Below are 24208 nucleotides of genomic sequence, written 5' to 3' on the forward strand. Positions count from 1 at the left end.
GTAAGACTTTGGCCATTGTCTGGAAGTGCTTGAGTTTTCTGTCACATAAATGTGGGAAAAATAGACTATTTTGACCCATGCATTGGTATTCGTAGGGCATTCTGTGTAAGAAACTATGCTGGGATTCAAGTAAGCAACACCACTCTAGATTCCTCTTGGTCTCTAGGTTTCAGAAATATCTGGGGTTCGTAAGGTTCTCTGGGTGCTGGTTGCCAAGAGCCCACAATATGCAGTCATTCACCAGGGTAAGTGAGAGGAAATCTGTGTTTCTTTAGATGTAGTTCTGACATATGAGCTGGGGAGTAAACTCACCTCAATGCTACCTTCACCTGTGGGCAAAAATTCTGCCTGGTGTAGGGGAGTGGGCTCATGCCAAGATGGTCTCTCATTCTTTATCTCACTTTTTTCTCCTGTTAGTTTGGTGGGCTTTCAGTCCCCTGGATTGGCAGATTGTTTACCGCCTGTATGACGATCCAAGGGTGGTCAAAGAGCACATTAGACCATCCAGGAAAAACATTTTTCAAACAGAATGGGATACAGGTTATGCCCACCATGGCATTGCACTGCATCACCCACACTCGCGAACAGACTTTCTGCCACTCAGGGAAGGCAGAATGGGGAGAGGAATGATGCACACTCAGCTATGCAATATACCAAAACTATGCCCAAATAAATATTAAAATTCCCTGCCTTCCCTTGTGGATTGGCAAGCACTGCGGTGAGGGTGGACGTTAAAGTTACTTCAGTTTACTAAAACTGGTGCATTTCAGTGTTTTTTTAGTTTAAAATGTTACATTTTATTTACAGTTTCACCTAACTATAACATCATGTCAGGCTTTGTTTTTTCAGTGGAGAGGTTGAAGAAGACTCAAGAACCATGAAATCAAATTTGGACTACTTGACTCTGCAACAATGATCATCACTTTGAAGGGAAAACAATGGGGTATGTGGTGCCATCTAGCCTGAAGTCGTTTTTAGATCACGTAGGGTCTGATTCTCAAAGGTAAACGTCCACTTTTGCTATTCACAAGCAAATTTTATGAGTAGTATCTTTACGACTGCAGAGTCTCCGCACTTGTGACACACATAAAAAGATAGGCCTGTCTACTCTAAAATTTGTGAATAGCAATAAATTTTAAACTTACACTAAAGTGTATGTTAACCTTTGTGAATACCTTGGATATGGTACTGCACTAGAAGAGGGCCTCTGGGAACATTAACAAGTGTACAGACTTCAACAGGCTTGACCCAAGAACCCAGACTGTCCATGACAGACTGGGTAGGAGACAGTCTGACAAAGAAAGCCTGAAATAAGTAACTGAGGGGATGAACAAAGATTGAGATACATCATGGTCTCCTTTGAAAGCCACAGGTGACACAGAGAAACTGAACTCATGTAAGATAAATCTCTTACTCTTTGTAAGAGCTGAGGACTGATTCTTGGCAGATGAGGGATTATGAATTTTATACTTGCTGTGGATATGGATAGCTACTCTGTACAGTAAACAGGGTCCTTAATAAAAGATAAATGTCAATTATATACTATTATACTACTGTGTTATTTGGAAAATCACCACAAAATGTGTACCCTGTTTGTGCTGATGATGGTTTGGAGATAAACACCTAGGAGCGAGATCCCTCAGACAAAAGTGCACAGCACAGCATCATTATCAAACAATGCTCTTAAGGTATATGGGAAATTTACTGTAATAGAACATATTTGACTCCTGATGAAGAACAACAACTGACTGCATATCCATACACTAAGACATCTTTGAATCACCAGGGCCCACATTTTTCCACACCTTCCGCACTGAGCAAACAGGTATCTGCAATGCCATTGCCTCATGCATACACTACCAAACTGTTAGTGTTATCCTCTTTTAAAGTGCATAGTTTTGCCACATACGTAAAAAGTCAGAAAATGTTTCAGTATGTCAAGACCAAACACACTGATATAGCCCTTCTACAGGAAACTCATCCCTGAGATGCTGAAACATGAAACTATAGGGAAAGTGGAAGGACAGTAGTCATTGAAGGCTGATCGAAAGCACATTTAATGGATGCAGCACTCCTAATTAATAAGTCAGTACCTCATAGTGCTAAAGACTTGGATAGACACGCATTGTTTCTATGTCTTTGTGAAAAGTAAGATCATTGCAACACCTATAAATATTGGTTCTCCATATACATTGAACTATATACATTGGAAGTTCTTTCAAAACTCTCATACTGAATTAAACTCTTACAAATAAATTATGGGAGATGACTGGAACATTACAATAGACCCCAGGTTGGACAGCACTAAGAATGTTGACCACCACAATATTAATGACAGGGCCATCCTTTGGGACTTAACAAAAGACTTTGGCTTAATATATTTATAGCACCTCATATATCCTACATAAAGAGAACAGATTTACTTTTCAGATACAAATGATACAAAATTGCATACAGACTATGTTCTTATACACTCTTCTTTGCTATCTAAAGTAACTAATTGTGGCACACTACTGGGTGGCCTATTGGACCATGCGATGGTTAAGCTCAGAATGAAATTAGGCCATGCTATACCTCCAACAATGTTCTGGTGGCTACCAGCCTACACATATAGAAGCCTGCCTACTGGTTGAGCAGGTGAAAGCCCTACCAGCATCAGGGAGAACCACAAAACTCATTAAATTAACCTGTACTTGACCTTCTGGTACCTTGGTACAAAAGGCAGTCAGGCTTAACTTAGGGGCATAAAGTGAAAACACACACAAGAAAAATTCCAACCCAATTTAGAAAAATAGAGTAATTTTTTATAAATAAAATCTTAACATAAAAAAACAATATTAGAAACAGATATTGAATTGGGAATTTTTAAGTGAGAATAACACCAAGAAGCACAAAGCCCCGCCTGCACTTATCTGATTGCACTGGACTGGGACAAAGTCATAAGTTCAGGCCAACTGTGATGGAGGACAGGCCTGATACAGAGACCAGGTTAGTCCCACTTAGAGTTGTACTTTATGTCCTTGATGCAAGGTTTCGCATTGCTCAATGTCGGTTCCCATCAGGCGCTGTGCGCTGCTGCGATGCAAAGTCCTGCATTGATTTGTCTCATGCTACAATGGGTGCAATCAGGAGCTGTGTGGGCTGCGATGGTCCTGTGTTGAGTTGGGTTGAACTGTGTGTGTTATGATGAGCTGCGAGGGCTGCTATGCATGACCATGTGTCAATTTGCCTTGCAGTGCATCGGTTCTGATGAGGCTGCCAATCTGGAGCTGCGAGATGCTGCGCTGTGAGGTCTTGTGTTGGGTTGCTTCTCTCTGTATCAGATTTGATGGAACCCCTAGTTAGGCAGGGAAGGGTATACTCTAATATCATCCAAGGGTCCAGGACCTGGGGGGGTTCACCTCTTTGGGATCAGGCCTCACTCAAGGCAGAGACCACTAGCAGGGCTCATGCAAGTACAGTTGTAGGTCCAGGCAAGTTCAGTGAAGCAGGAAAGCTCAGCAGTTAAAGGGAGGCCTCTGAAGCTTGTATAGTGTTCATGTAGCTCACACAGGAGGTCAGCCAACTGGCCCTTGGAGCCACTCTGGGTTAACCTGGGATGAAGGTAAGTAGGCTCAGTCTTTCTTCTCTGACAGTAAGGCTGTCCTCAGCAATAGGCCAGTCCTCCGGCAGCAGGGCTGTCAGGAATAAAGCTGTGCGCGGTCCAGGTCCCGCCCAAAACTCCGCTGCACGTATTTGCAGCGCTTCATGCGCTCTTCTTCTAAAAGTGGTCATCAGAGTCACCTGCCCTGTGGTAAAGCTCATGTAGCTGCAGGGCCAGGACATTGGTGGACAAGATGCACTTATCAGTGCTATTTTAAGAATGGACTACAATTCCCAGGTTTCTAGAGGCAGCGGCCATCTTGGGGTGTGGCAGGCCTATAAAGCCCAGCCACACCCAAGCACTTTGCTCACTATTTTGAAGACTTCGATGCAGTCAGACCTCGTGGGGGTTCCTCTGAAGAAGAGCAGATTTCCTGCATGGCAGATTGACAGTAAATCGGAGTATCCTTGTTTCCATGGTGAATTCAGATACTAGTAGGTCGTACTCGTAGCGGTAAGGTCTTGATGAGCCCAATCTTGAAGGGGGTTGTTACTTCCAAAAGCGCCCCTTAGCACAACGAGCAAAGCGTTTTCAGTTCAAAGAGAAAAGCGGCCTGGGCACAACTAGCAAAGCGCTTCAGGCACACTTTGTAAAGCGCCCTTGGCACGGCAATCAAAGCGCTTCAGTCCACATGAGTAAAACGCCCTGGGCACGGCAATCAAAGTGCTTCAGTTCACATGAGTGAAGCGCCCTTGGCATGGCAATCAAAGCGCTTCAGTCCAAATGAGTAAAGAGCCCTTGGCACGGCAATCAAAGCGCTTCAGTCCACATGAGTAAAGCGCCCTTGGCACGGCAATCAAAGCGCTTCAGTCCACATGAGTGAAGCGCCCTTGGCACGGCAATCAAAGCGCTTCAGTCCACATGAGTGAAGCGCCCTTGGCATGGCAATCAAAGCGCTTCAGTCCAAATGAGTAAAGAGCCCTTGGCACGGCAATCAAAGCGCTTCAGTCCACATGAGTAAAGCGCCCTTGGCACGGCAATCAAAGCTCTTCAGGCCACATGAGTAAAGCACCCCTTAGCATAACGAGCGTAGCGCTTCAGACAAAGCAAGTAAAAGCGCTCTCTGGCATATTGAACAAAGCGCTTCATGTATAACAAGCAAAGTGCTTCTGCCCAACGAACAAAGCGCTTCAAGTTCAATGAGTAAAACTTTCAGGCCTAGGTAATAAATGTGAAAACGTTTCGGAGATAAGCAAATTATAGTTTCATTGTTTTTTGGGAAGCATAATATGTGAGATAAATATTTAAGTCTTTGAGAATACGTGAGATACATATTTAAGTCTTTGAGAATTTCTAGGCTGGGATCAAACGTTTATGTTTATGAATGCATAGTGGTTACATGATTGATATTCAGAGTATGTCCATAGTCCAAGACTCTTGCCATCTCTAGGTTCAGAGGTTGCAGTTTGTTCTTGTTCTGTGATTCAAAGAAGGGGCTACGCCCAATTCACAAAGGGTCTCAATCTGATATCACAGAGACGCCATTATTCAAGAGTCTATTGGTGAGTTATAATGTTATGAATGAGTATATGCATATTTGTTCTAACCTTTTCTTTTCAGATCGCTCTCCCTGCAGTTCTCTACCCTAGTTCCCTTCCCCTGCCTGGCTTCATCATAACTATGTGCTATAATAGCTTTCTGAGTTGGTGACGCCGGGAGGTGGGCCTTTTGTTCAGCAGCGTGCAGATCCCGAGGAAAGGCCACTGTGACAAGGGCAGTCCTTTTTTGTAACTTCCACGGGTCCAGAAGTGATCTCAAGAGTTGGCCTACAGGTCCAATATTTATACCTTTTACCACTCTTTGTAAGGGGTATTCTCTGTCTTACCCCCATATCTGGTTCTAGTATGTTCTTCTCCATCCCGTCAAGGCTCCAAACTGTCTGGGGTGACAAAAAGACAGGGTGGTGTCAGATTCCTTTGCGTGTGCATGGGGCAAGGCCCTTTGAAATGTAAGGTGTACGGGGAACAGCCCCTCCAAGTCATCCTGCCAGGATGACCCATCCTATCCACCCCTTTTGTGTTACTGTCTAGAAGCAATACACAAACCCCAACAGCAGGATCATTCACAGTCAACTGACTAAGGACAGTAGCAGAAGGCACAAATGCTTAGGACAAGAAAATGGCAACTTTCTAAAATTGGCATTTTCAGAATTGTGACTTAAATTCCGACTTTAACACTAAAGTGGATTTTAAATTACAATAAATGTGTGTGCAAACAGCATATCTCTATCTGCTCCCAATCCAAAGTTATCACTTACTAAATGTAATAAAGTAACCAAGTGTTAGTAAATGGGCGAGGTAGGCCTTACAACAGTGAAAAATGACTTTAGGAGTTTTGCACTGCCAGAACATGTAAAACTGAAGTACACATGTCCTACTTTTTAAACACAATCCACTTTGCCCTATGATGCTTTAGGGCCTACCTAATAGGTGACTTATAAGTATTAAAAAGGACGGTTTAGGCCTGGCAAAAGACACTATGGGCTGCAGTGGCAGGCATAAGACATTTTAAAAGTCTATTCTAATAGGTGGCACAAGTGCTGCAGACCACTAGTAGCATTTAATTTACAGGCTCTGGGTACATGTAGTACCATTTGCTAAGTTCTTATAAGTAAATTAAATGTACCAATTGGGTATAAGCCAATTGTTTCATGTTTTAGGGAGCAAGCCAAGCACTTTTCTTCTGGTTAGCAAGGAAAAAGTGCAGAGTCCTAATGCCGAATAACGGGTTTACCAATAGAAAGCAAAAATCTGTTGGAGACCCTGCAGAAAGGGCTAGGTCCCCTGTAAAGAAATATAAACTGTGTTCACCCATTCAGAAGTTCAATAGTGAAAATGAGGCACCTAACATTTCTGCTCAAACAATATGAGCGATGGGAAAAGCCAAATGGAGGGGCATGGTAATGAGGGATTCTGCTATCAGAAAGAGAGAGGCTCGGAGTGGACAGCTGATATCAGACCACTCATTACAATGCCTCACACCGCAATGTTCTTCCAGGTCATTTACAAAATTGTGGAAAAAGCTAAAAAAGTTATAAGAAAAAAAGCTAAAAACAGAAAAGGCAACCTTGAATTCTCTGTTCTCATCCAAAGCTGAAACAACATTGGTATAAATGAGATGGTGCCACCTTGAAAGGTGAGAAAAAGCAGGTGGCTTATTAAACAAAGAGAATCACAGTTATCCATCCCAATGAAACCTAACAAACAAGGCCAGATCCTGACACATCCCATTGAGGTAGTGGAGACTTTTGCTTTTCTTTTATGAGGGACGGTATAATCCTGAATCATCCAGTATAGAAGCAACAGAGCAAACTTTTCTTATCAACCTTAAGGTGCCCTTCTTGTATCAGGATAGATGCTCCCTCCTCAAGGAAGAGGTTACAATTGATGAGATAGATGAAGCTATTGAGGACCTAGTGTAGGAAAATGCCACTGTTAGCATGGTTATCACCTAACCTTTTGCCTTTTGTTGATGCTAGTTAGGATTGAAAGTGTGCTGGGACCCTGCTAACCAGGCCACAGCACCAGTGTTCTTTCCCTAAAACTGTACCTTTGTCTCTACAATTGGCAAAGCCCTGGCACACAGAAAAGTCCCTTGTAATGGTACCCTTGGTACCAAGGGTCCTGTGGCCAGAGAAGGTCTCTAAGGGCTGCAGCATGTATTATGCCACGCTGGGGTCCCCTCACTCAGCACATGCACACAACCCACTGCCTGTGGCATAGGTAAGTCACCCCTCTAGCAGGCCTTACAGCCCTTAGGCAGGGTGAACTATACCACAGCTCCCCAGGGCACTCCAGCTAGTGGAGATTCCCGCCCCCCGGACACAGCTCCCACTTTTGGCCGAAAGTCCGGAGGAGACAGTGAGAAAAACAAGGAGGAGTCACCCTCCAGCCAGGACAGCCCCTAAGGTGTCCTGAGCTGAGGTGACGCCTGCTTTAGAAAATCCTCCATCTTGCTTGGATTATGGATGTGCCTTTCTCCCCACAGGGAGAAAGCACAAGGAGTGCGTAGCCACCCTCAGGGACAGTAGCCATTGGCTACTGCCCTCCAGCCCTAAACACACCCCTAAATTTAGTATTTTGGGGCGACCCTGAACCCAGGAAAACAGATTTCCTGATGACCTGAACAAGAAGGACTGCTGACCTGAAAGCCCTGCAGAGACGACGGAGACAACAACTGACTTGGCCCCAGCCCTACCGGCCTGTCTCTAGACTCAAAGAACCTGCAACAGTGACGCATCCAGCGGGACCAGCGACCTCTGCTGACTCAGAGGACAGCTCTGCAACCCAAAGGACCAAAAAACTCCAGTGGACAGCAGCTCTGTCTAATCTACAAAGAAGAAACCATCTTTAAAGGGACTCCAGCCTCACTTCGGAACACTCAACACTCTGCACCCGACGCTCCTGGCCCGTGTCCAGAAAAAGTAACACTGCAGCGAGGCCCCCAGGCGCCTCCCACGGCATGTCCACCCTGAGATGACCTCCCTGCACCCACATGGCGATGCCTGCAGAGAGAATCCAGAGGATCCCCTGACCGCGACTACCCGGTAATAAAGAACCTGACGCCTGTTTTTTGTGTGCCTGTTTGTGACCCCACCAGTGCTCTACAAACCCCCTCCCCCCCGGTCTGCTCCCCGAGGTCGCAGGTACTTACCTGCCAGCAGACTGGAACCCGAGCAGCCCTAGTCTCCATAGGTGCCTATGTTGTTTGGGTCCTACTTTGACCTCTGCACCTGACCGGCCCTGTGTTGCTGGTGCTGGGTGTTTGTGGTTGCCTTGAACCCCTAACGGTGGCCTGCTTATGCCCCGGAGACTTAACTTGTAAGTACTTTAAGTACCTGCTAAACTAACTTGTACTTACCTGCCCCAGGAACTGTTGATTTTTGCACTGTGTCCACTTTTGAAATAGCTTATTGCCATTTTTGCCAAAACTGTGTATATTACTGCTTTACTTCAAAGTTCCATACTTACCTATGCCAAGTACCTTACAATTTATGTATTTATTTGAATTCTGAATCTTGTGGTTCTAAAATAAATTAAGAAAATAATATTTTTCTATATGAAAACCTATGGGCCTGGAGTTAGGTCTTTGAGTGTGTGTTCCCATTTATTGGCTGTGTGTGTACAACAAATGCTTAACTGTGATAAGCTGCTCGACAACGCTACCACAAAATAGAGCATTAGTATTATCTATTTTTGCCACTATCAACCTCTAAGGGGAACCCTTGGACTCTGTGCACACCATTTCTCACTTTGAGATAGTATATACAGAGCCAACTTCCTACACCTAGCTACTTTTAAATCACAGGTGGAATAAAGGTTCTCTGAGGAATTTTACAAACTGGGCTTCCTTCTCCTAGCCCCACTGTTGTATGCAGCATACAAGAAGGCAGAAGGTACTGGGGATAGAGATTCATTCAGTAATAAGGCAATCATATCACTTACTCTGAGGGAAGGAAAAGTCTAATTTCTGTATGGAAATTATCAGCCAATTTCTTTGAAAAATATTGGTATCTACATTCTGGTTAATATCCTTTTGGATTTGAGATTTGCTGAGTGAAGAAAGAGCCTTGTCGCTTGATACTGATAAGTCTGCATTGAATGTGGCTATCTTTTTATGCATCTTGCCAGTGCTTGTTATAGAGATTATTTAATCACTAAGGTTAGATGGCTAAATTACTCACTGAAAGCACAAATCATCTGCAGAGCTTTTCTTTTAGAAGAAATTTCAATATGATGCCGCACCAGACAAGGATACCCTTTATCAAACTTGTTGTTTCTCAAAGCATTAAAGATTTCTCTATTGTTATACTCCCATCCACTGATATTAGGGGTACAGCCTCAACTGCAGGACAAGTGAAATATTTCCTATATGCTGATAGCATTTTACTAACACTCACACAAACAAACATGTCCAGTCCATCACTTATTGGTAATAAATGATTTTCCCTTGTTTCCAGATTATGCCAATATCCTCCAAAAAATTACCTTTGTGGCTCAAAAATGATAATGATGCCCAAATGTTTGAGATATCTAAGCGTCTTAATCATTCAGTGGCTGGACCATATGGTGTGTGATCATTTAGATCCTTTACTCCAGAGCACACAGAATGACTCTGCCCACAGAAACCAACTTAATCTGTTGCTAAGAGGAAGGGTCAAAATAATTCAGATGGCAGTTGTGCCACAATATAAGTACATTTTTTTTTAGCAATCTGCCCCTTCTCATACACAGGAACATACTGAACTGCATTGTCACTGCTATAAAATCACTTGTCTAGGGTGGGCGACCAGTGGGGTAACGAAACTGGAGGGGGGCCCCTGCAAAGAACATGGAGCCCCGGTCCAGACTTACTCAAGCCAGGTGGTGTGCTGAGGGGGCTCCCAGCACCTTTACACCACTGTGGGCAACGACTGGAAATATTCAAAGTATAAACAAAGAGAGAAGATGGCAACATACGACTATCCCATATGAGGATTTACTACATGGCTCATCGGCTATCACAAATGGCATTCTATATCCCTACCTAAACAATCCCCTTATGTGGTCAATATTAGAAAAGTTCATGCTGGGAGTTTCCTGAGAGCTACACCTCATCTATAAGCATAAACAGCTGTCATTGGTTCAGTCAGATTCAATTGTTAAGAGGAATGATAACTAATTGTAATCAGGTATATACATTGTTTAGGCTACTTTCCAGAATCAGAGTCAGGCAGTGTACACTTTTGCATAAATGCACATTATTTCAGGGGAAGGATCAAATATATAAGAAGATATTGTGGGAGGTTGATGGTGTAGTGTAAGAAATGGGGTCTCTGGTTGGCAGTCAGTTTGCACTCTGTCCAAGCAGGGACCCTCACTCTAGTCAGGGTAATGGAGATATACACTTGGATAACCCTTGCTCACCCCCTTGGTAGCTTGTCACAAGCAGTCAGGCTTATCCCAAAAGCAATGTATAAAGTATTTGTACCAACACACACAGTAATACAGTGAAAGCACTACAAAATGGACACCACACCAGTTTAGAATAAAATAGCCAATTTGTATCTAAATCAAACAAGACCAAAATGACAAAAATCCAACATACTTAAGAAAAGTTATGAATTTTTAAAATAATAGATTCTTACTCCATAGAAAACAATGGAAACATTGTTGTTACACAAAGTACCTGGTTTGTGTCAAAAATAAATCTGCAGGGGTGAGCATGTGTCAAAAAAATCAGCAATGAGTCCTCGGGTCTGCTCAGGTTCACGTTGATTTTTGACGCCCAGCGATGATGCGAGCGAAATCCGGGCACACGGTGATGGAAAAACCGCACTGCAAGGGGTTTCCATTGTTTTCAGGAGCCGCAAGCGGATGTTGTATCGTTTCTCCAGTCCCAATGCAGGTGTAGGGTCGATTTCCCAGCTGCGATGCAGGTGATGTGTCGATTTCATCCACAAGGCAGGTGGCGCGTAGGTTTTACAGCTGCATTGCAGGTGGTGCATCAATATTTTCCCTGCATGGCTTCCTGTGCGTGGATTTCAGTCCTTGTTCTACCAACATCACCTTTCAAGGGCCCACGGACTGGACAGGGCACCACTTGGCAGGGTAGATGTCTCAGAAGAGATTCCAGGTGCTGGCAGCGGAAGTCTTTGATGGCCCTGAGACTTCAAAACAGGAGGCAAGCTCAGTCCAAGCCCTTGGAGACACTTCACAAGCAGGAATTTACCACAAAGTCCAGTGTTTGTCCTCTTTCAGACAGAAGCAGAAACTGCAGGACAACCCAGTAAAGCAGTCACAGGCAATGGGGCAATACTCCTTCTCCAGCTCTCCTCTTTGGCAGAGGTTCCTCTTGAAACCAAAAGAAATCTAAAAATCTGGGGTTTTGGGTCCACTACTTATACCGCGTTCTGCCTTTGAAGTTGCCCAACTTCAAAGAAAAGTCTCTGTTGTTTCCAAGATCCTGCCTTGCCCAGGTCTGGCTCCAGATACACCAGGGGGTTGGAGACTGCTTTGTGTGAGGGCAGGCACAGGCCTTTCAGGCGCAAGTGACCACTCCTCCCTCCAGCCTGGCCCGGATGGCCCATCAGGATATGCAGGTTACACCCCAGCTCCCTTTGTGTCACTGCCTAGTGGTGATGTGCAAACAGCCCAACTGGCAGTCTGACACAGACAAGGAGTCAACAAACAAGCAGTCACAGAGTAGTTTAAGCAAGAAAATGCCTACTTCCTGTGGCATTTTCAAACTAACAATCTAAAAACTAACTTCACTAAAGGATGTATTTTTAAATTGTGAGTTTAGAGACCCCAGACTCCATATTTCTATCTGCTCGCAAAGGAAACTGCACTTTAAGGATATCTAAAGGCAGCCTCCATGTTAACCTATGAGAGAGATAGGCCTTGCAACGGTGAAAAACGAATTTGTCAGTATTTCACTGTTAGGTCATGTAAAAACACATCAGCACTTGTCCTACCTTTAGCGCACACTGCACCTTGCTCATGAGGCTACCTCGGGCCTATCTTAGGGGTGCCTGACAAGTATAAAAAGGGAAGGTTTGGGCTTGGCAATTGGGTACACTTGCCAAGTCGAACTGACAGTTTAAAACTGCGCACACAGACACTGCTGTGGCAGGTTTGAGCCATGTTTACAGAGCTACTCATGTGGGTGGCACAATCAGTGCTGTAGGCCAACAAGTAGCATTTGATTTACAGGCCCTAGGCACCTCTAGTGCACTTTACTAGGGACTTACTATTAAATCAAATATGGCAATTATGGAAAAGCCAATTACACATACAATTTCACATAGGGAGCACTTGCAGTTTATCACTGGTCAGCAGTGGTTAAGTACTCAGAGTAACAAAAGCAGCAAAAACAGAGTCCAGCATACAGCAACAACCTGGGAAGTAGAGGCAAAAAGTTAGGGGAGACCACGCCAAGAATACCAGGCCTAACATATAGGATATAGGATCAGAACCAAGATCGAAGTGACAAACTTAGAGATTAAGTTAAACTTCTTGATTGTATAATGTGGATTGTTGATACTAATATCTATCTTATATTGATGAAGATCTGTTGCACATAATGAGGATATGCAGTCCTAGCTAACAAAATGTTAAATGAAGTGAAGTCTTGAAGAACATATCCTGTTGCTTGAGACTTATTTCACCGTTCTGTGAAATATTTAGATAAAGGTTCTTAAAAAGACTCTGCTGCTATATATGTTATATTACGCAGAACGGCAAATAATAAAGAATTTATGCTAAATAAAATAAAATAATTACTTTTAAATTAATCTGCCACAACTGCCGAGCCCAATTAGTTTATAGAGTTCTGTGTTTTTACTTCTGTATATAGAGCAATCTCGACCTGAAGGTATTGGAGCGCTTTACACGAGCACCAGTTACATTACATAAGGGCACAAGTTACATTACATAAGGACACATTTTGTAGGCGTGGAGGAGGTTAAGTGATTTGCTCATAATCACAGGATATTGAGCCCACCTCAAGACTCAAACTTGATTCCCAATGCTCCAAAATCGGCAGCTTTGGCTGTTATCCCGCATCCTCTAAATCAAACTATTTTGCTCTTCCAGATTTCCCATTTACGAATCAGCAGCACAGCTACAGATTTCCTCAGACTGCCAATAAGCCATGAGCACATCCGAATTTGGCAGTGGTGGTCAAAACTCTTCGGGACCTGGTGTGGAAGCCTAAGTAGAAGAGGCCCTCAGGGGCATGTATCAGCCCCCTGCACACAAGCGCACCACTAACAGTCTGAGACACCTTAACACAATGCTTAAACATAACTAGATTTACCACACCACACGTCCCTATCCAGTACAAGGTTGCTTTTACATTAGCACTGAACCCACGCCTTTCGATAAATGGAAAACCGTCTGCCTAATGTAAACTTTTGCTTGAGGCTTCGTCCCCACCCTGTGTATGCGTACCATGCTCCATCGACCAAGCGGTAGCAGGTGTTAGGACACTATGGGGGTTATTCTAACTTTGGAGGAGTGTTAATCCGTCCCAAAAGTGACGGTAAAGTGACGGATATACCACCAGCAGTATTACGAGTTCCATAGGATATAATAGACTCATAATACGGCTGGTGGTAAATCCGTCACTTTTCCGTCACTTTTGGGACGGATTAACACCTCCTCCAAAGTTAGAATAACCCCCTATATTGTATGCAATATATTCAATGACAATATTGCATTCCCGACATCGACCTAACCAATAAATTACTAACTCAATCTATGATTATAATTTTGAACTCACCTATATTTACCTATACCCAAGTTTAGGTGACGTTAAGAATACTAATTATATATTTAAAGTGTGATATAGGTGTGGGCGATATAGTGGATGTGATATTATTTAAGTTTGACATGGTCAACCTCAATAGTCACATACAATTCCTTAGTTCTGTGTAGTAAATACACACGACTGTTTTCTGCCAAACTTACCAAGTTTTTAGTAGCATTTAAAAATAAAGGCAATAATGTTCAGCAATCAGAATATTACTGCCCCCTTGAAAGCCAACAGCTAGTACCCTTCTTTTTATTTCACATTGCACTTATTTCTGACCATGGAACTAACCACATTCAAGGAATGGCATGTCTCTTTGAAAGTGCAGTAAACGTTACCGTTTTCTTTTGCGCATCATTACTTGATTTATAAAAGGTCATTCAAATAAAGAACTGAACTTTTCTTAAGCCATACCTAAAATGTAATTGTGCGTGCAATAACCGAAGTAGAGAAACTAACGCCACGCTATCAACAGATAGGGGACATTTTGCAGGACTCATCATGGTTTATGTTTTGTTGGTTGATCATTGTCTTGTTAATGAGCGGGCAATAACTATTTTTGATAGCTGGGGAAGAGAAAAGATTGGCAAGATTTGAGACAGGAGGAATGTGCTCTTCAGACCTATCAACACTGTTCATTTGTTTGCATAACGTCGATTGGTAGCTCTATATTTGCGCTCCGCTGTATCCATAATAAGTGTTTCTAATAACCGTATATTTCATTCTCAACCCATGCGGATTCTACGCTTCTCCCCACTCGATCGCTGCACAGCTCATAGAGTTCATTAGTCACAAATCCACTTTCTGTGCTGGTCAGAGTCACAAATCCGCTTTCCGAGGCATTGGCGGCCATGTTGTCATAGTCCCCTGAGAGATCGTCGGGAGGGGAAAGGTCACCGGAAGTGGCGCGGAAGGACGTGTTTCTGATGTCCGGCCTGGTGCCGGCCAAGTCTGCCTCGTTTTGCTTCTTGATGACGTTGTACACATCTAGATTCGGGCTGTTCGTTCTATGTGCGGACATCCAGAAGTTGTGCTCCTTCACGACTGGGTGGTCTGTTCGTTCATGACGCCTTGGAAAAAGCAAACCATAATGTGTCAGTGTTTGAAGTGGGTGTGAGCTAATTGGGAAGACATTTCCAATCATCTTTAATTTTACAATAACAGTTCTTATACTTAATTTCTCGCCTCTAAATTCGCTGACTCCCCAAACAATTGCACTCACCATAGTTCCCATAGTTTTCGTATGCGCTTCAGCCTCTGGTTGTTGTCTTTACATTAGATAAAACGCACTGTAGGCTAATGTAAATAATGCATATGTAACTGACTCAGGGTTACTGTCTTTGACAAAGAAGTCTGTTATTTCAAAGGCTTATATGTTATGTCACATTCCCATATATTTGTGTTGGTCTCAAGCAAAACATCAGGGGCGTGTAAAGTTCTGCTAGGAGGTGAGGTCACCTTCGGGCAGAAGGGTGTCCCCATCATGGAAATCCAGGTTGTGATAAGCAAGGGCTCCGTTAGCCTAAATCGCCCTGCAGGTGGGTTGTACTACACAGTGCCGAGTCAGGGGATGCAGGTGGGGCCCACTGACAATCATTTTTTGTTTAAATTTTCCTTGTCAGACTTCAACCCAGAGCAAGAGAGAGAAAAAAACAAAAAAGGAAATAATGAGAAAGGCGTAAAACCAGTGACAAAAGGAGAAATCTGAGATAACAAAGAACCTGCAAGAGTAAGATAGAGATGGGGTGTAGGGTGGTTAAAGAAAGAGGTATGGGGTTGAATGAGCACTACAGCCTTGGTATTCAGTAATCCCGAGATTTGTAAGGGTCAGCTACAGGCTTCTGAGAAATACTCTGTAGGGCAGTACTTATATTGCACATTAAGCACTGCTTCTACATTATTAAAGGCTGTGCCAATGCTGATAAACTCTCACCCCTTACATCTACTTGCAAATTTGGTGGTATAGGGTGGCCATACAGTGATATTGCTGATAAGCTGGTCAGCATTTTGCTGCTATCCTAAGCAGGTTAGCTGGAGACAACATGGGGGGTCAAGCCTTCACAGCAGACCACATCCAGCCTCTCAGAGTGGGCTACAAAGGCAATACACTCTTTTGAGATTACATCACACAGCTTAATTCCTTACAGCAAAGCTGGTTGTGTATCAGAATACTGCACAGAAATTGCGTTTGTTTAAAAAACATCATTCCATTGAGTGTAGATTTTCTATTATAAATCCAATGGGCAATATTTTTGTAGACAATACATTGGATACAATATGTATATCAAACAATATTCTGACAGCAGTTTTCTGGTCCCACGTTGCAGAGACAGACATGACTGCTGTACATGTGGACAGCAAGTATGAAATGACGGAGTGAGATGTAAAACAGCCATATGTACCAATCTCTCTCCTACATAGATGAGAAGGAATACTATGGAACTGGTCTTAGTCCAAGCATTAGTGCTCTGTAGACAAGAAATGTACCTTTTCCAGAACATTACTATTACCTTGCACTAAGGGCCCTTCAGTTTTAATTAGAGAACAATAGTTGGTCATACTTACCTTTTTCCAGCCAGCCAAAAACACAACACAACTGTGGTCACCATCAGAAGGAGTAACACAGGTATGGCGGGAATCAAGATGTAAGAAATATTCAGAGCATTTTCTATTAAAAAAATAAATGAGAATATTTACAAAAATAACCTTGTACTGAATTTTGTTACTGTTGAGTCGCTGATCTAATGGGGGCCTGAGTTACCACTGTACATCAGTTTCAAAAGTAGAGGCATAGGTTGTGGGAGACATTGACACAAATCCAGACTTTCAAGAATAGGCACATTTAGGGAAAGAAAAGCTAGAGACGAAAGAAAAGTCATACATCATTACAGTTAGATCCTAAGCAATATTTAAAAATAAGCAGAAACTTCCAAATACTAATACATTGTAGGTCAGTGGTTCCCAAACTGTGGTCCAGGGACCCCTGGGGGTCCGCGCTTGCTACGAAAATTAAATAATATTAACGAATTAGGTCCCCAGCTTTCAAAAATGACTCAGTGCGGGGCCCCTGGAATTAAAAAATAATTCAGTGGGGGTCCCCGGGTTCAAGTAATGAAAAGGTGGAGGTTCGCAGAAGTCAAAAGATTGGTAACCACTGTTGTAGGTGGCACGAGGAAACAAGTCGGTGGTGGAACCACATACAGTAGTCCCCTCAATAGTTTTAGAGAGGAGAATTGTTTCCCTTACTGGAGGTCAAGATATGCCATGGCTGGTAGTATCCCATGTATTTGTGAGAAAGACCCAGTGGGTGGTTATCTTTGAAAGTCTTATTTAAGAATTAATACAGAATTTCACACCATTAACCCCCTATCAGGTAAAGAACTGCAAATGTGCAGTGCTATTGTGCTTTGAAGCTGGAGAAGTTAAGCCAGCAGAAAGCAACCATGGATGAATAGCAAGTTCAACTGTTTAAAAAAATACTCCAAACACATTTTATTTAATCTCATAACGTTGAGTTCCACAAATTGTTTAAAAATGGTGTCCCTTTTAGTCATTTCTAAGATCAAGTAAACACTGAAATGTTGAAAACATACATTTTTATGGATAAGTAAAACAAATCAAAACATGTCCTTTTACATTTTTGCATGGATATACTATTTTCTTTTGTAAGATACACCAATTTCACATTATAAATGAAGAATAGTAGAAGGGCGTGACATTACTTATCATGATATCACTTCCTGTGATGTCATTGTGATTTTGATATGATAATTAGTCTCCAGCTATTACCTCAATGGTACTTATTCTATTGTGATTTCTCATGATAGCTACACCAGTACACAGTTCATAATGGCACTCGCGTGGGTCATATTTCTTTTCAAAATCCTAACAGAGTAATTTAATGTATTTAATTCTTATTATTGCCATCTGCTCCATGTGGTGTTAGTAGGTGATGACCTTTATTTATAAGCGTTAAGTGTTGTTAGTTGTGCAGCTCGGCACAGGTGATGGGCATTATGAAAGAAAAGTGCAATTTTAAACTCTTAAAACCTGACTGCATGTGATTAGTAAGGCTGTTAGCAGCCATTCTCTTAATGTCACTCAACACAGGGAGAGAGACATTGCCACTGTCCCTGTCCACTTTGCCACTTCTTCACTCTTTCTCTGAATGCAAAGTAAAGGGAAACAACTGCTGTATTAAAATGAACCTGAAAAGACCGCTTTAAATATTGTCACCACTCAGAACTCTTTGTAGCTATAAAGAAAAAGCAGAATGATGAAATTTTTTCTCTCCAGGATGTTCACCGGCGAGTTTGAGTCTCCGCGAAAATAGCCATAACTGCCATTTGACCTGAAGCATCAACAGACTTGTGATTTTATAGAAGGAACTATAAGGACCTCTTTGTAACACAACCACTTCAGCAGAGGGTTCAGAGTCAAATGTAGGAGTTCCCCCATACACATGTGTGCATGGTCCTGTGCTTCAAAGGGATCCACTATGCTCATGGTCAGTTCCTTATAACTGAGGCATGTGCACAGTCAAAAATGCTACTAGGTATTCAGGAAATTTCACACAACCTAATTGGTGCACTTTTTAGATTACTGATGGAGGGTCCGAGTAACCTTGCTGGGACTGCTGGAAGAAGGGCAAGCACCCCTTCAAAATAGATATCATGAATGAATGCGTATACACTGATACTGTAGAGACTGTGTGGGCAGTAAGTGCACATCCTCCATTCACTCTTTGGTAAGACAGTATTTTGCCACTGTCAGCACATATAAGCCTTTAGGATTACCTTTGGCTTCCTTGACTGTTTCATTCGTGTCTTCTTTCAGGACTTCTTCGGGGTTTCTGGGCCTCACTGGCACAATGTCTACATCTGTAGAGGCAAATATGTTATGCAGTGAGAGAGGAAGAGACTGGTGCTACAATGATATCACTGTTTTATGCATCATGAAGATGACACAGTCAGCACAAATAGTGCATTGAGAGACAGAAACAAATCACATGAATACTGTTAAAAACTGACAGAGGCCAAACTAGGCTGCTATTTTATGTCTGCCTTTTCCTTGAAGATCCCACAAGGTTTCCAGTGTTACCATGCCTTATTCTAAGTACCAAGTTTTTAAAATTGATGCCATTTTCTTCACAACTTCTACTGATTGGATATTCCGTACATTCACAGCAATGCCCATGAATAGATACATTTCAGGTTTACTCCTGAGGCCCGCCTATCTCATGTGACCTCCAGTTTCAGCAGTATCCTTAAACTACAAATGCACTTCCTGTGTATTCTTTTTTTAATTATTTTTTTATTGGCATTTCAACAAAAACAAGGATAAGAATGAAATAGTGCACTCCTATGTTCACCAATCCTGTCAATATGAAATGTATATGAACTAACGTGTAATAATGCTACATAGAAAATGTATTAATGTATTTTGCTAAAACATGCGCTTGAAATGTGCCCACAGGGAGTGGCCGTCAATATATACAATGACTAATGAAACTGACTAATAATGTTGAAATGTTATATTAGGATATGATTTTGCACTAATAATAAAAGGTTATATGTAAAAGTTCTGCTAATAAGTCATTAGGCCTTAGTTAGCATGAGTCGAGGCCTAGCTGCCTGGCTTTCATATTAAATGTGTTTTTCTAACGTGCAGTGTGCTGACTTGCTGAAGGACATGAACTTGTTTTCCTCCAAACTAGAAGATGAATGTAACTGTAGTAGATCCGTTCCCATGAAATTCAACAGGCTTAGTGAAGCATTCTTGCTGGACGCAACAGTGTAAACAACTTGCAGGTACAAGGTTGCCTGAACCGGTACAGACAATGGAGCCACTGACTAAAGATGCAAAGAAGACCACAAGAGTATGAAATCACACTGGACATTCTACCCACTGAAGACGTCAATCATAAGGACCAATAAGCTATGTGAGAACAGTTATGGGGTGACTAATTCGATGAGCTAATTCAAACTCTATTGGAGGGAGATAGTGGGGTACCGACCGTATCCAATAAAAGTTTAGGGGACTGTACAACGGAAGAGGCAATAAAAACCCTTGACACAAGGAAGTGAAGGAGAACAGGGGAGAATAGGAGATTAGGGGAAAGATGAGAGGGAAATGCTGATGCAATTTGCTATGACCCAGACACTTAGGCCCTCATTCTGACCTTGGCGGGCGGCGGAGGCCGCCCGCCAAAGTCCCGCCGTCAGGTTACCGTTCCGCGGTCGAAAGACCGCGGCGGTAATTCTGACTTTCCCGCTGGGCTGGCGGGCGGTCTCCTTCAGACCGCCAGCCAGCCCAGCGGGAAAGAGGCTTCCACGATGAAGCCGGCTCGGAATCGAGCCGGCGGAGTGGAAGCTGTGCGACGGGTGCAGTTGCACCCGTCGCGTATTTCACTGTCTGCGCAGCAGACAGTGAAATACATGTAGGGGCCCTCTTACGGGGGCCCCTGCAATGCCCATGCCAGTGGCATGGGCACTGCAGGGGCCCCCAGGGGCCCCGCGACCCCCCCTACCGCCATCCGGATCTCGGCGGTCCGACCGCCGGGATCTGGATGGCGGTAGGGGGGGTCAGAATCCCCGCGGCGGTGCAGCAAGCTGCGCCGCCGCGGAGGATTCAATGGGGCCGCGGTACACTGGCAGGACCCCGCCAGTGGTGCCGGTCCGACCGCGGCTTTACCGCCGCGGTCGGAATCCCCATTGGAGCACCGCCGGCTTGTCGGCGGTGCTCCCGCGGTCCTCCGCCCTGGCGGTCAAAGACCGCCAGGGTCAGAATGAGGGCCTTAGTCACTTTGTAGAGAGACTTTGCTGTTTGGTTCTTAAAACCATCCTTGCCTTATATTGCCCGTTTACACTTTACCTCCTTATGAGGGAAGTGCCCCTATTACCCGATTGCTGAATTCCTGATGGCGAATCAACTGATGTCCTGAGGACGAAGACCGAACCTGAGTGCTGACCCAATACGGAGGGTAACTATATGACAATGAAATTGTAATTGTCTGTTTGCTTTTCCTTTCTAGGTACCAACTGCTTCTTTTGACAGTGACCATAGCTAGATGTTTTCCAAATTGATGTTACTTAATTGTTTTGCATGAAGCCCAACATGCCAATGCTGATTCAAGGTTAGATGAGGGGTTCACTAAACTGACGCAAATAGACAAATGACCAAATCTATGGTTTGTAGAATAACGTGATGATGATACTTTGCTTAGGATAACCTATGCTGACGCCGTGTTATATTCTAATGTTCGTGATTCTTGCTTTGATGAAATCTTATCAGAGTTGCCGTATTGTGACTACACTAATGTGTTTCTTGGTTTTGAGACTAATAAACTTGCTAGTAGAATTGTAATCAATAGGGAATAAACTTTAAATAATAGTACTAAACTGGTGTGGTTATTCATGATTGCAAGGTCATGGTGGTTTCTGAGTTTTATTAAATGTCTTGGACTAATTTGAATTGTCGTATTACTTTGAACCTTGATGACGTCATTGACATATTGATTGACATGTTGATTAGTTATCTCGTCCTAAGGTGTCTTCAATCAGGGTCAAAAGATTCATTGGCCTAAAACAAGTCCCAAAGTGAGTAAATTAGTCATAAAGGGACGCGTTATCAGGTGGTAGTGTTTCTTTCTCACACATTCCCCGCCATCTTTTATTTACATTTTATGTGGGGAGGAGATGTGTATGTATATGCTTATGTCGTTGAGCCTTTCCTTTTAACTCCTCTGGTTTGCACAGGCACTATGTGGGTTACTTATCTCAGGACGTTCTCTGATATTCATCAGCCTTCAGGATATATGTGACCTTCAGATTTGGAGGTAGTTCTCTAGATGTGATTTCCAGGACTGGACATAGGATTCCAGAGTTGGTCATCTGAGCGAGACTCAACACTTCAGAAAGGCATGGAATGTAGATCTCCAGCTTTGGCCTTGATAATTGGACGCATTGTTAAGCTGGTATGTCTGGAAATGCCCATAATACACATGGGGCCGTTTTACTCACACAGCACAGTTTCCCAGTTTGCACCATAGTACCCCTTTCAAAAGGTGCTCTGTCCGCAAACATGGAAAGTGCACCCTGTTATGTTGAATGTGCTACCCTCAGGGCAGCCGTGAACCTGTCCTGCCGGGGGGGCAGTGCATTCAAGTTAAATATGAAGCAGCTGTTTATAAGATGCTCCGTGTTTTGCTGTGCAGACGGCAACCTGCTTGCACTTCAAGAGGAGAGAGAGATCCTTTTGCAGGCAGATGCAGTGAGGAAAAATAAAACCCTCTATGACCTCAACAACCAGAGATATCAATAGACAGATACAGTGTCATAGGGTACAACATCAGAATCTGGGGTCAAAAGCGGGTGTCAATCGGAGAAGCCTTTATTTCATTGCATTACTGAAATTCGGACTCAAGTTGGGGTTAAAACGGAGGGCTGGCACAAAGTCCATACCTTATAAGGGAAACCCCTGGGCTATTGTCCCGGGTACAGACCTATGTGCGTCCTAGGGTGTGGAGTGAGGAGCTAGGGATGTGACAATAACCATGCAGAGGAAGGGGGTAAGGTGAAAGGCATGACCCATCACAAGGTGCTCGCATCCAGTGCTAGGAAGAGGGAAGGAGTGTGCAAAGAAGGTGAAAAAGGAAAGGGACAGAGGAAGAGTGGAGAAGGAGGAAGGGGGAGAGGAAGTAAGCAAGTAAGGAAGGAAAGAAGGGCAAACCAGTGGGGGTGGGTTGGGGAAGAAGAGGGTGGGAGGTGGAAGGTCATATATGAATAAAATAATGTATATGGATACGACCTTGAAGGAAGGAAGGTGCCACTTAGATTGGAAAGACCTGCTAATGTCTAGGAGAATGCGGAGGGGCAGAGTTGACTGTGATCAATGATCAGTGTTATGAAGGAAAAGGGCCCAGGTTTGGAGAAAGACCTGCAGACTGTACATAACTCATTCGTGGGGGGCTGTTCGATACATTGCAGTAAGCCATTCATCATGAGAGGGCGGCATGGTCGCACGCCAGTGTCGGAGTATACACAATTTAGCTATGGCCAGTGCTGTGTGTAATAGGTAAGTTTGCGGGAGAGAGAGGTCTTGCATCTCACCTGTGTCATGCAGGGTTATTAGGAGCCGGGAAAGAGAGGATGGGATTGGTATGACTTCTCGTATCGTGTTCTTCACTGTATCCCAATAAGGCTGGAAGCTGCCAAGGGTTCAACAGCCAAAAGGAACAGCAATGGCGACAGTGGGCAGCTTTGTTGAGTTCACCTCTGGATGGAAAACGGTTGTGAAAGGAATCCCCCACAGTTGACCTGCGCCATGGGGGAATCATAAAGCTATCAGACTTTGTTTATAAACTCATCTTCCAACCCGAAGCGACGTAGGGTCTCAAAGCGGTATCACCACTCTATCCTGTCAAATGCTTTTTTCGGCATCCAAGGAGAGGGCCGTGGCAAGTCCTTGTCGGTCCAAAGAGTACATGCCTGGGTTCGGAGGTGATTTCTGGAGGACCGTCCGAGTACAAAACCCACCTGGGTATGATGAATGAGGGATGGGATCACTTTTCTAAGGCGAGCCACCAGGACCCCTGCCAGAATCTTAATATCTCCATTGAGGAGGGAGACGGGTCTATAGCTGGGCAAAGTAGAGGGACATTCCCGGGATTCAGTAGGACCACTATGGACACCCTATTAGAAATGGGACTCAGGGAGCCTGTGTTTTCCACTCCTTGGAAGGCCTCATACAATGAATCCACCGTTTCCACTCCCAACCACTTATAAAATTCCGCCAAGAATCTGTCCTCACCTGGAGCCTTGTGGTAAGGGAGTGTGGAAATTGCCTGGATTATCTCTTCCTTACTTCTTTCTCCCTCAAACAGTCCTCTACCTTTGTTGGTGAGACCAGGAATATGGGCATTTGTGAAGAACGCAGCAAGACAGGTGTGATCCACCTCTGTCTCAGTGTATAGAGTCTGATAAAAGTTCCCAAATTCACAGGCTGTTGCCTGAGGGTGAGTGAGGGATGTGCCATCCGTGGCCTGAATGGCCAGGATATCTAGTGCTGCTTCCTGTTGGCTGAATTGGCCTCCAGGAGGAAACCTGCCTTTTCTCCATAGCCCTTCATCTGCTGCAGCGCGAATTCCGCCTGGGAAGTGTACAGGGAATTGAGTTTCATTTTGGACTGCTGTAGGCAACAGAGTTTGAGAGGGGAGGGTGTTGCAGTATATTCGTGCGTGTCTGTTGCTATTGTGGTCTCCAGGACCTGTTG

The 24208-nt window shown here is 43.7% G+C and overlaps 1 protein-coding gene across 2 annotated transcripts in view; it reads right to left on the reverse strand.

The window, feature by feature from the left end:
- Nucleotides 1–13765: 13765 nt before the first annotated feature.
- Nucleotides 13766–24208, reverse strand: part of LAYN (layilin) — a 101656-nt gene continuing 91213 nt past the window's right edge. For both annotated transcript variants that reach the window (XM_069225012.1, XM_069225011.1), the window contains 3 exons: nt 18733–18816; nt 16502–16604; nt 13766–15006 (listed from right to left, as the gene is read on the reverse strand). In XM_069225012.1, the coding sequence (XP_069081113.1) occupies nt 14640–15006; nt 16502–16604; nt 18733–18816 (554 nt within the window). In that variant the 3' untranslated portion in view covers nt 13766–14639. The remainder of the gene's footprint in view (nt 15007–16501; nt 16605–18732; nt 18817–24208) is intronic.

The sequence above is a fragment of the Pleurodeles waltl genome, chromosome 3_1, assembly GCF_031143425.1.
Source record: "Pleurodeles waltl isolate 20211129_DDA chromosome 3_1, aPleWal1.hap1.20221129, whole genome shotgun sequence".
In the NCBI taxonomy this organism is placed as follows: Eukaryota; Metazoa; Chordata; class Amphibia; order Caudata; family Salamandridae; genus Pleurodeles; species Pleurodeles waltl.